Source organism: Blennius ocellaris, assembly GCF_963422515.1.
Source record: "Blennius ocellaris genome assembly, chromosome: 6".
NCBI lineage: Eukaryota > Metazoa > Chordata > Actinopteri > Blenniiformes > Blenniidae > Blennius > Blennius ocellaris.
Window position 1 is genome coordinate 2,146,786 of NC_137655.1, and position 13,399 is coordinate 2,160,184.

The 13,399-nt window shown below is 42.2% G+C and overlaps 1 protein-coding gene across 1 annotated transcript in view; it reads right to left on the reverse strand.

Annotated features, from left to right (window-relative positions):
- Positions 1-13,399, reverse strand: part of LOC308131566 (inactive dipeptidyl peptidase 10-like) — a gene marked incomplete at both ends in the record, with an annotated part of 281,690 nt that overhangs the window by 74,913 nt on the left and 193,378 nt on the right. The window contains 2 exon segments of the mRNA XM_080498342.1: positions 1,881-1,955; positions 7,314-7,408. Of these exon segments, the coding sequence (XP_080354468.1) occupies positions 1,881-1,955; positions 7,314-7,408 (170 nt within the window).

A 13,399-nucleotide genomic window follows, 5' to 3' on the forward strand; every position in this document is an offset into this window, starting at 1 on the left:
GGGGCGAGAATCAGAAGTACAAAAAGTACAAAATAAAAGTGCCTCGCTCCAGAAATGCTGGAAAACCTCTAAATTTGCATTTTATAGTCACCAGTGTTGGAAAAAAAAACTAAACAAAAGTGTTTTCCTTCTAAATGCAAAGGAACCACATTTGAAGCTTAAAACTGTATTTCTACAGTCGCGGTAGAAATGTTGCTATGAAAATGACAGAATGAGTTCAAAGTCTATGTTGACATTCGAAACACAAGCTCAGGTGGGAGGATTTATTATTTAAAGCTCTGATCATCTTCCTCCAAAGATAAATATATGTAATTTCTTCTATTCAAAGCTCACTTTGTCATTTTCTTCTCCCACGCACCCAAAACTAATTCTCCATTTCTTTTTCCCTCCGGTAATCACTTCCCCGATGACGTTGTTTAAACATCATTATATTTGTGTCATGTTGCCAGTCGGACTGCTTCTCTATCGCCATGGTGATCGCCGTGACGCCGAAAGAAACTCAATCCCTCCATCTGCGGCGTGACGCTTCATTATCGTACTTTTTACTACCATATTGTGACTCGGAATCACTTCATTCAAGATATCTCGGAGGCAATTAGAGATTTGGACTCGGCAAACACTGAGAATGAGACTCCAATCGGCACACAGAGGAAGTACTTATTCAAGTAATCAAGTACTAGAAGAACTGGCATGAAGAAGGAGAAACACGAGTTGGTTTTGTAGAAAATGCACTTGAAAAACAAGGATGAACGTTTGTCATTGACTTGTGAGATTTATAGCATGAATGTTGTAAACGTCCTACATGTACATATGTATTCAGTCCGTTTGCATTTTAAAAACTGCAAAACAAGATTTGTGCTATTAGATTTTGGCTGCACTGAATTAAAGCCAGCAAGCAACCAATCAACCAACTAACCAACCAACAAACCAGCCAAACAACCAACCAACCAACCAACAATCCAACTAGCCAACCAACCAACAATCCAACTAACCAGCCAAACAACCAACCAACCAACCAACCAACCAACAATCCAACTAACCAGCCAAACAATCCAACTAACCAGCCAACCAACAATCCAACTAGCCAACCAACCAACAATCCAACTAACCAGCCAACCAACAATCCAACTAGCCAACCAACCAACAATCCAACAAACCAGCCAAGCAACCAACCAACCAACCAACAATCCAACCAACCAACAATCCAACCAACCAACAAACCAACAAACCAAAAAACAAACAACCAGCCAACAACCAACCAATGAACAACCAGCCAACCAACCAACCAATGAACAAACCAGCCAAGCAACCAACCAACCAACCAACAATCCAACCAGCCAACCAACCAACCAGCCAACAATCCAACAAACCAAAAAACAAACAACCAGCCAACAACCATCCAACCAATAACCAACCAACAACCAATAACCAACCAACCAGCCAACCAACAACAACAAGCCAGCCAACAATCCAACCATCCAACAAACGAACAACCAGCCATGGCTAAATCTGGTACAAATCATCTTTTCATTAAGATCAATGTATTTGTGAACACGGTCCCTGAGAAACAAACAAGTAAATCCATTTTTAACAAAACTGTGGCGACTGTTTGTTGGAGCAGCTCTACGGCTGGACCGTTCCGTCACAGCTGAGAGTTTAAGCTCAGTCTCACTTGTCTCAGTCACAACCTGTTCAGCCTCTCTGCGGCAAACAGACGCTCTGAAATTCAGATTCACGGTGATTCCACGTAAAAATGACTGCACTTGTTTCCTCTTCCGGCCGGCGGAGGAGTGACGACTCTCCAGCAGCACGACGCTCAACAACAAGTCGGTGAACCCCGAATGACAAACCCAAAGCAGAGGAGCGAGACGGAAACTCACCTGCTTGACGTCGTAGGCAAACAGGACGTACTTCAGGTCGGGGGAGACGGAGTACTTGGCCACGTTGAAATTGATCTGTGGAAACAATAAGCAGAGACACAGACAAGTGTTGGTCACGGCTAATCTGAAGAGTTCGTGTGGCTTTGCTCAATGTTTCATAAACCGTGTGCAACAAAGCTAAAGATATCGAAAACTCTTCAATAAAACATTTGAGTCAATGTATTATTCACGCTATAGATTCAGCATTTGAATAATTTAGCCTCCGGCAGGTGAGACTTTTCTTATAGTCGGATTTTCCCTCTCCAGCCGCCTGAGTTCAGGGTCACATTGAAAAACCATCCAGGCGTTTTGGTTTCAATCCCAAATCTGGAATTGGCGTTCGTAATTTTTTTTCCCCCGACGACGGCGCTCAGAGCCACTCAGTGAAACTTTTAGAAAATGCTCCAACTCCGTCTCCGTGGAAACGCTGCTCCGACCATAGCGAACAGTTCTCCTGCACACCGGCGTGTCGGGACTTTTCCATTTTTTAGTCCAAACCAGATCAAACCAGATCAAAGCAGATCAAACCAGATCAAACCAGATCGCTTTGAGTGTTTCTGCCGTACAAACAGACATTGTTTACAAAACGTTGGGGTGTAAACGCGAAAGCTTTCGGAAACAAAAGGCACAAAAGTGACGTGTTTTCACTTGAACGAGACTGACAATGTCGAATTAAAAAAAAAAAAAAAAAAAAAAAAAAAAAAAACTTTCTCAGGGTTAAAATAATTTTCATCTTTGTGTAAAACCGCCTCACGTGCACTTTTACGTCACACTTTGCGGTTTCACCATTCTCCACTCCATGCTGTTGATTCTGCTGTTTCTTTAATTCAACTTATTTTTAATCAATTTTAATTTCAACCTGAACAGCTGCTACACTCCCACTGCACGACTTGGTAAATAAGTCTGTTTGCTCCTCCCAGACTTGGTGGCACACATTTTCAATATTTTAATATTCATATTTTACCTCTGCTGTATGTTAGTGATGTCACTGCTGCTCATGCTGTTTTTAACATTGCTAAGGTTCAGTGGCAAAGGACTATTCTATTCTATTCTATTCTATCAAGTGCCACTTTTAATATTGATATTCCTGCTCTTTCATATGGACAAAACCACCTTTACAATTTCCAGCTCATAGTTTTCAACCGCTGTACGTAATCTGCTTTCACCTACTCTTTTATTCTTTTTTTTCATTTCTTTTCTTTTCTTTATGTCTTTTTTACCTTTCTCTTTCTTATTCTCTTTTCTTTTTTCGTGTTTTCATCCCTCTTTTTCTCTTCGTAGTCTCCCTATTCACACCCAATTGCCCCACGGGGATCCAATTTCTTGTTATTTATTTGAATCGCTATTATTCAGATTCCAGTGAACGACTGAATTCCGATGAAGGTGAAGCTCACTGAAGTTCAACCTGGTGTCCGATGGAGATATCTCCCGTCCGGTTGGATGGAGCCATCACTGTCACTGTCACTGTCACGGCCTCGCCACGGCGGAAAGCAGGCCTGCATCTGTTTGCCTCCTCTGCTCTAATGAGTCCAGATGTTTGCTTTTTGTTTGCAGCTGCCGTCTGTATTTGAGACGTACCGTATCGGGCCCCGGTTTACTAAGATCCTGTTGAAAAGTGGGTTGAACTGCAGTTTTTGGAGGCGATCAACTGAGAGTAAAACGGCGAGAAGTGTTTAAATAAAGTGTTTTAAGTGCATTGGATTCTTTCTGAATGAGGATCATCTGCTGGGAAACGGTGCAGCTGCACAGAATATCATGGGGTTGGACGCGTCATTTGAGGAGGAGGTCAAACATATCGGAGAATTATAGCAAATAAATCAGTCCCAGTGTTTGACACCATCGGGAACACACCTGGTATTCCGTATTCCTGAAAACAGCCATGATGAACCTTCAGTGGACAAGCCTATAGTCCACTGCTCTCATGATTTCTTCGTTTATTTATTTATTTATTTGAGGGAAAAAAAAACAACATAAACACAAAACAATCCAACGGAATACAATACAGAACAACAGTTTTCAAATTCCAGAGTGAAACGGGGCAGAAAGAAGATAAACTGATATAATCGGCCCCTTTATCTCAATTCATTATTTCTATTGACAATTAAAAGAAATCGGCAAAAATCAAACAAAATGGCGATAAAGTTTGAGCGGCCTACAGAGACACTGTCGCTTTTATCAGCTACGTTTCTCAAAAAACAAAAAAAACCCAACAACAAACAAATGAATAAATACATAAACACTTTTGATTTCATTTATTTGTATTTCTATAAAAACCTTGTTTTAACCTCTTTGTTTTTAAAGTGCGTTTTACAATCTTGTGCGTCCTTGTCTGGATTGTTCCATTACCGAACCCCGCTTTTTATTATTATTATCTATTCATATTCTTATTATTTCTTTTGTCTCTGCGCTCCGCTGATGTCTGATGCAGAAAGTTCTTCGTCGTCCCTCAGACTCCTGCAACGCTAATGCTGGAGTATTAATGCCCGCCATGTTTTATACCTGGGGTTAATGCGTGTTTCTGGTAATCCGGTCTCATGTATGTGTTTATGTTCCTCCTCCCACACCAGCAGGAAACTCTCAAACATCCGCTTATCTAAATATGCTGGGCAGCGGCTTCCCGGGATTAAAGTTGGAAAACAATATTAACGCCTGGCAAGTCTGTTTGTTTTCCTTCTAATTAGTAAAGCAATTGTTTCCACAGTGCGGATAATAGTTAGGCTTATTTTAATGAAAATTAAAAAGTCAATCAGAATAAGGAAACACGAATTTAAAAAAAAACAAAACAACAACTTGATTGTGTTAGAATATCAGGAATCTGTGCAACATGCTTCATCGTACGTTAACGTGCGACAACACAATGTGATTTATGTCTGGAAATATGTCGTTGTCAGTGATTGTGTCTGCGGTTAACGCGCCAGAAAAAGGCGGGAATCAGTCGAGCCTCCAGCGGAGATACCGCTCTTATTGTGGCGAGGTGGCATTTCCCCTAACTGGCTCCGCGTCGCCGGTCGATCTCAATCGAGCGCAAAAATGTTCCTCGGTTTCCAGCAGGACATTCGCATGTGACCGCGGTTTAAATCAGGGAAAGTCATTTTAGTTGAGGAGGCGGAATAGTGACACAGTAACCTTTCTATTTAAACTTTAGAGGGTCCCCCCCCCCCCCCCCCCCCCCCCCGCGCTGTGGTGTCAAGCACATATTTAAAAATGTCTCTATTTTTGCAAAACCAAACAATTACTCCCAAAAATTGCCGCAATTTTAACACAAAGTTCATTTTTATGAAACCTCCTGGTGCAAAATATCCTATACATTAAATCTATAGCCCTTGTATTGCATGTTTTTTACAAACTCACTCTGACAGCGTGGCTTTGATGTTTGTCTCATAGCATCGAGGAAGCTAGCTTTAATTTCTCCGTCACTGAAATCTCAGTTATCTCTGCTTCTCTTAGGAAAATTGTCTAGAAAAGAATGAAAAAAACAACATTTTCCTCAATTTGCTTGGAGGTTTGGTGTCCAGATTGCAGCGGCTTGTTTAACACCCCTGGTTTAACACCCCTGGTTTAACGCCCCTGGTTTAACGCCCCTGGTTTAACGCCCCTGGTTTAACACCCCTGGTTTAACGCCCCTGGTTTAACGCCCCTGGTTTAACGCCCCTGGTTAAACGCCCCTGGTTTAACGCCCCTGGTTTAACGCCCCTGGTTTAGCGCCCCTGGTTTAACGCCCCTGGTTTAACACCCCTGGTTTAACACCCATGGTTTAACGCCCCTGGTTTAACGCCCCTGGTTTAACGCCCCTGGTTTAGCGCCCCTGGTTTAACGCCCCTGGTTTAACACCCCTGGTTTAACGCCCCTGGTTTAACGCCCCTGGTTTAACACCCCTGGTTTAACGCCCCTGGTTAAACGCCCCTGGTTTAACGCCCCTGGTTTAACACCCCTGGTTAAACGCCCCTGGTTTAACGCCCCTGGTTTAACGCCCCTGGTTTAACGCCCCTGGTTTAGCGCCCCTGGTTTAACGCCCCTGGTTTAACACCCCTGGTTTAACGCCCCTGGTTTAACGCCCCTGGTTTAACACCCCTGGTTTAACGCCCCTGGTTTAGCGCCCCTGGTTTAACGCCCCTGGTTTAACACCCCTGGTTTAACGCCCCTGGTTTAGCGCCCCTGGTTTAACGCCCCTGGTTTAACGCCCCTGGTTTAACGCCCCTGGTTTAGCGCCCCTGGTTTAACGCCCCTGGTTTAACGCCCCTGGTTTAACGCCCCTGGTTTAACGCCCCTGGTTTAACGCCCCTGGTTTAACGCCCCTGGTTTAACACCCCTGGTTTAACGCCCCTGGTTTAGCGCCCCTGGTTTAACGCCCCTGGTTTAACGCCCCTGGTTTAACGCCCCTGGTTTAACGCCCCTGGTTTAGCGCCCCTGGTTTAGCGCCCCTGGTTTAACACCCCTGGTTTAACGCCCCTGGTTTAACGCCCCTGGTTTAACGCCCCTGGTTTAGCGTCCCTGGTTTAACGACCCTGGTTTAACGCCCCTGGTTTAACACCCCTGGTTTAACGCCCCTGGTTTAGCGCCCCTGGTTTAACGCCCCTGGTTTAACGCCCCTGGTTTAGCGCCCCTGGTTTAACGCCCCTGGTTTAACGCCCCTGGTTTAACACCCCTGGTTTAGCGCAGGCAAACATCTCATTTAAACCCGGCGGTTTTGCATGCGTCCCTCCTCACTCGCTTCTCATCGTAATCTCTGGTAATCCACGAGGCTCCTTCTTCAAATCACACAGTGTGAATGTAAACGTCCTTCGGTGTGACCGGCGGGCTAATCAGCAGAGCTGCCGGCGCCCGGAGGACAGGTCTGGAGCGTCTCCTTTATTAAGGCCACCGGAGACCTTAAAGGTCCCCGTCCGTCCATTTATCCTCCCTCCGTCATCCCTCCTTCCTGCCGGGTCACCGGGGAGCTGAAGTTTAATCCAGCTGACGCTGGGCCAGCGACAGGAAGCGGCGGCCAGTCAAGGTGAGAACGCAGGCTTTCGTGTTCCACCGGACATTTTAGAAGGAAAACATAAGACGCGTATACAGTACGTACGGAAAACTACTGAGGAATGGCGGATTGAAAAAGTGAACGAAACTGTGTCTTTTTAAAATGAACTCAACATCCAAATATATCGATGCACCGGCGAAGGCTTTAACCGTGGTCGCTCCCACATGGCGGGTCAGAGTCATGACAAGTGGACCAAGATGGCCGCTCATGCAAATCAGCTACAGAGGTGTCGGTTCGATCGCTTCGATAAGAAAAAGTTTGAGGATCACATGACAGAAGCTCGATCGAACCAGTCGACGTCACCACCACAGCCTGACGACTGCACGTTGTATATTCAAGGCTGCAACTCATCGGAAGTACTGTTGTTGACTTACAAACGTCGTGTTCGTCAGGACGATCTCGGTCTCGTTGGTGACGATGTTGAACTTGATGACGTGGCCGTCGCTGTTCCTGTAGATGACTTCTGAATCTGAAAGGAGACGGAGGAAGAACGGGTGAATAAGAGGCGCAACTTCTTACTGGTTTTATTCTCTTTGTCTTTCTTTTCATCTTTCAGGCGATCAACAACTTCAAAGCAAAAAATATAACTAAGCCTGATTCCATTACAAACAGCCCAGGTGGCAATTTAAACACCTTCTTTTACCTCCATTGCTCTTCCAAACAATAACAACGCGACAGGAAGCCGGGACGGCGGCGGCGGCGGCGTGACGTTTAAAGTGACATTTAACTGCCAGAACAACAGGAAGGAAAGACTTTCGTCAAAGTACAGGTAACATAGTGTGTGTGTGTGTGTGTGTGTGTGTGTGTGTGTGTGTGTGTGTGTGTGTGTGTGTGTGTGTGTGTCTTCACTCGTCCACGTGGTTCCGGAACGTCTCGTCCACGACTGATTTCTCTCAGCAACATTTGATGATTTGAAGGATTTCAAGGTATATTTGTCACATTTAGAAGGACTATTAAGTATATTTGACATAAAAGCAGAAGATATGTATCTGTATTAGGGTTGGATCTGAGGTGAAGCTAAATTTGAGCAATTGTCAAGAGCAACAAAGATTTATGATAGATACTATACGAAATATATATGGACAAATACTAGATATATATGTTTAAAAAAAAGTATGTAAAATATCAATGAGAAATAACGACATTGTTCGTGATTTATTTTCTCAAACAAATTCTGAAAACTCATCCGTCGGGAATGAGTCATCCTACAATCGTGTGTGTGTGTGTGTGTGTGCGTGTGTGTGTGTGTGTGTGCGTGTGTGTGTGTGTGTCAAGACAAAAGCACGAGGACGCGCTCCGAAGAACCTGCGTGAACCACGTTTAACAAAGAGGAAACTGGTAATCACCTGAAATTGATCAACAATCTTTGTCGTCTCTCTCAGGCGGAGGGGAAAAAAAAAGAAAAATGATGAAAATATTCAATTTTTCACTCATTTAAGCTCGTTCAATAGACAAATTAGGGATCTCTGAAGCTCGCCTTTCAACACGTCGCCGTCGTCGAACGCAGTTGTTAAGACTCCCATTATGCGCGAGTTGAGGGTGTTGAATTTATTTCTCTTTCATTCGCCTGGAATAAAAGAAGCGAATCGAGCAGGCTGAGGCAGAATGAAGAAATGTGGGCAGGACGAGAAGGACCCGTGAGTCACAGCTTTTCAGAAACGGTGGAGAAAGAGAAAGACAAAGCAGGACAATGGACGTGTACGGGGGAGACAGTCTGCTGACAGAAACTGTGATGTGAAGCACAACAACAGCTTCCCGCCGTACAGGCGTGACAAAATAGATTGATTTAGCGAGGAAAGGGCTTGTGGGGTGGGCCAACGCGCTGAGCCGCCAGGAATAACAGTGTTAACCTGGAAAAAAAAAAAAGCCAATCGGCTCCAGGACTTCACCCAAGCTTTGCTTTTTTTTTTTGTTTTTGTAATTCCTGGCATTGCCTGTTGGACGGTCATCAGTCCACCGTCAGGTCCAGCATGAAGTCTCTCCACAGTTATTACAGGGACTCTAATGAAATTTGGAGCGCACATCTTTAGCGGCTTCTCATTCGCCGGCCCCGATCGGGCCAGAAAATATTTGAAAAACAAACTTTGGTGTACGAACCTTTTGTGTTTCATTCTGATATTCGCTAATTTGGCTAAAGCTTTGGTCCAAGCTGGCATAAAAAAAAACAAAAAATAATATTTAAAAAAAAAACAGAGCCCCAGCAGATCAAGGTAGAGGCTTTTATTTCTAAAGTTCTGAGCGTGACACAATACCCAGCAGGGAGGTGCAACTTTGTCGAAGTTACAGAAGCTTTGATGACTTTTTTTTGGTGTTTTTTTTTTAACATTGTGCTCCGCTATGAATTGATCAAAGCGACACAGCAGGCGAGAGTCGTAGCCAGTGTCTCGTCTACCCAAGTGTCAGGAAGGCGCGTCACCCAACAAACCGTGACATCATGGACCCATGGATGTTGACGACATCGATAATATAATGTAATATTATATAATAATGATAATAATACCATTGTTTATGTTGCTTTAATGCTTCTCTGTTAGGTCAAAGACCTATATATTCAAGTAGTCAAGTAAACAATAACTACAAAGATATAAAAACAGTTAATAAAACTATAATTTTACAAAATGTGGCAGAAAAAAAAGCTTAACTGATTTTGATTATCTGGTGAGTGTTGCTCCATTAATGGTTTTTAAAGCATTTTTCATTTTTTATTTTTAGAAATTCAGGAATAAAGTGTACATGAATAGAACAATTGTTTGTTTTACATTCGTTTTTTGTTGTTTTTTTTTTTAATCAGGATTTCTTTTCAGAAATGAATAGGAAATAATCTTGTTTATGCTAAGCCCCGCCCCCAAACGCAAACAAACCAAGAGCTTTCAACCACCAGGGGGAGCATTAGCGCTGGCAGCATGTCCTTTGTTTTCGGGATCATTTAAGTCGTTTAAGACTCAAAAAACGGCCAAACGATGAGTCTGGGTCTCACGCAACTGCGACATGAGGAATAACGGAAGGATAAACAAGACAAGCTTCTCCGAGTTAGCAACAGTAACTAAAGGGGGGGGGGGGGGGCGGGGCTTAGTCAAAAGTGGGAAAATACATCACCTCGCCCAATATGGCCGCCATACTGACACATCAACTTCAATAGGTCGCTACTAATTATATATATATATGTGTGAGTCTACTGATGCACGTCATGTTTCTACCCACATATGTCTATGTTCTCTGATGTATGATTATGACAGTCTCACTTCAAAAAGGCAAAAGTTGGATGAAATAACGGCAACGTTGATAAATAACACATATGCATTGGGTTTAGAAGCACAAATGAAAATAGCCTCCGGTCAGTATAAATCTACTAAAATCCGATTTGTACTGATGACAAGGTCACACACGGGCGAAGACAATTGGATATGAGCCACTTTTGCTGGCAGTGTGAAAATAAACAAAGAGGCACGGACGTAACACAAAAGTAAAGACCACAAACGAGCTCGGTGGAAGTTAACAGAGCAGTGGGAAAAGTCGGATGGCGTCTCAACGCGTCTCCGTCAACATGGTCGAACATGAATGGAGCGTGAGGCTGCTGATCAATCAGCTGATGCAGGTGTATAATTACAGTCAAGCCCGATCAAGCAAGGCTCCACTTGAACACGTTTCAGACACGCGGCGGTTAGCGGCAAATCCAAGCTGCCAGTCCAACGTCTCAATGAGTACGCCGCTCACTGCGATGCGTCTCCGATACTTCAGAATCACTTCCAACGCGAAGCGGGTCCGAATGAAACGTAGCGACTCTGACGGATCAGGGCAAACAACGTCACCACGTATTGATCGTTCTGTCCGGCTTCCGTTAAAATAACTGTAACAAATCTGGATGAAGCTACAAAAAAAAAAAAAAAAAGGTTACCACCGACGATACTACAAGTAGGGATGCACCGATACTGATACCGATACCAGTGCTACGGGAGCAGGAAGCAAAAAAATAAAATAAAAAGTGCACAATAAATTAAATAAAACTGCATTAATGAAGAAATATACTGATGCCAACAAACTATCAATGGACCCTGAACTGTACACTTCATTTTCTACAGATAATCTTCAATAATAGAGGATTAAATTATAATTTTTTTAATTATAATTTTTTTTTTGTTTGTTTTCAGTTTTGTCATGATCATGTGTAAAATTAGGCTTTTTTTTTTCTTTATAAATTTTTATTAGTGCATGAAAGTGAATCTTCATTCTTTCACTATAATAAAGTTGCCGGCCTGCGTGCAGTTCCTGTCCTCACCATTGAAGTGGTGGGGGCGCTAGACTTAAACGTCACTTTAGATCAGACAGCCGCTCAATTTCAAACAGGAAAACTTTATAAATCGTGTGGGACTGTGAGGAGCAGCAGCAGGAAGTTGATCAGGTCTGTGGAGCTTCTGTCTTGAAGGTAACGTCTATAAACTGTATTATTAATATCCAGCTCTGTGTCGTACATGACGACTGGAGCTCTGCTCGTATGGAACTTTTTTTTTAAAAATAATTCTGATGGTCAGGCGTGTTTGGTGTCAATTATTGGTTTGTTGGTGGGTGTTAATGTATTTCAGAGGTTATTTTCTGTACGTTAATGTGGATTTGATTGAGCGGAGTCACATTTTGGTGTTTTTTTTTCATTGACGTCCATGTTATGTCAAGGAAATACATTTTTTTTTCCTCCAATTGAATCCCCCGAAAGCCGCGGTATAGTCCTGGAAACATTCGTGTGGCGCGACTCGTCTTCCCCAACCCGCGGAGAAAACCATCCAGCGACAGAAGTCAAGTCACGGGGGAATAAAGTGTGTCATTTCCTGTTTCGTTGCTCTGGTTATTGCAACCGCTTGTGCTTTTGAGAACAGAACTTATTGTCCAGTCGACCCGACGCTGCTCTTCTTATCAGGATTCCTTCTTCCTCAGGTTTCCGGTTAGAAAAAGAGACGTTATGATCCCGTCTCATATAGAGCACTAGTTCTAGATGTTTAATGTTTTCCCAACAATATTCTTTAACCTAAATGATTTGGCTGCAAAGTGCAGATTTTAAGCTGAGCTTAAAGATTTCTTGCATTTTTTTCTGCAAACAGTTGCATATAAATGTACGTTTATGTATTGATATACTAACTGAATATGCTTTTTAAGCTGTGAAAACTTGTTTTGGCGCTCGGTATAAAAAAAAAGAAATAATCTAACTTTTTCCCAATCAATTGTTTTTTGTAGTTTTAGGTGCAGTGTGTACAGCAAGTATCTCAAAATGAATAAATAATAGTAGAATCCCATAGGTGAGGATGTGCTGGGAAATTCAAGTTAAAAACAGTCATAAATATAAAAGTAGAAGCAAAAAGTTGTTAAAAACTGCAAACTGACCCCGAAGTGGTAAAAACTCCTGCCGAATTTATTCGTTTGATTTTCAATCATCATTGATGAAAACTCAATAAAACATTGAATAAAACAATATTGTAAAACAATAGTATAGTTAAGTTAAGTTAAGTTAAGTTAAGTTAAGTTAAGTTAAGTTAAGTTAAGTTAAGTTAAGTTAAGTTAAGTTAAGTTAAGTTAAGTTAAGCTAAGCTAAGCTAAGCTAAGCTAAGCTAAGCTAAGCTAAGCTAAGCTAAGCTAAACTAAACTAAACTAAACTAAACTAAACTAAACTAAACTAAAATAAAATAAAATAAAATAAAATAAAATAAAATAAAATAAAATAAAATAAAATAAAATAAAATAAAATAAAATAAAATAAAATAAAATAAAATAAAATAAAATAAAATAAAATAAAATAAAAAAAAAAAAAAAAAAAAAAAAAAAAAAAAAAAAAAAAAAATACATAAATACATAAATAAATAAATAAATAAAACAGTGATTTAATAATCGTCGTAGAGCTTCCTGTTTTCAAATCTCCAATTCCCCGACGCCACCCGGAGGGGCGGACTGGTCGTTCTCCGTTATTTGGTGTCGGGGTGCAAATCTTGATGACGGGAAACATTAAAACAACTCGTTTCTTTGGTTTCGTCTCCTGATCAGCCGCTCCTCGTCCCCGGAGACCAACACGAGACAGAACCTTGTTCTGACTGGAACCGTTTGTTGTTTCCTGAGCAGGACTCTCTGAGCTTCCCTCTCCGTCGCCTATCGAACAAAGCGAGATCTATTGATCGTCGGGTTCACGTCCTGCACTTTCGGTCCCTTTGATCTCAGTTTCAGGGGAAGAAAAAGAAGCAAAAGAAAAAAACCCACCAAAAACAAACGGATCCAGTTTCTGCAGAGTTCTGGAAGCGCCGCCCTCTGAGGAACCTTCAGTTCGGCCCCTCGGGGACCCACTGCGAGCTTTCTGTGACTAGGTCGTCTTTGTCAAACGTTTTGATTTAATTAAACTTCATTTTTTGCGAATTGTAGGAGGCTGCTGCTGTTTCAAGTCAAAGAAATACAAACTGGTGTGAAAGACTTCACTTCTTTTTGTGCT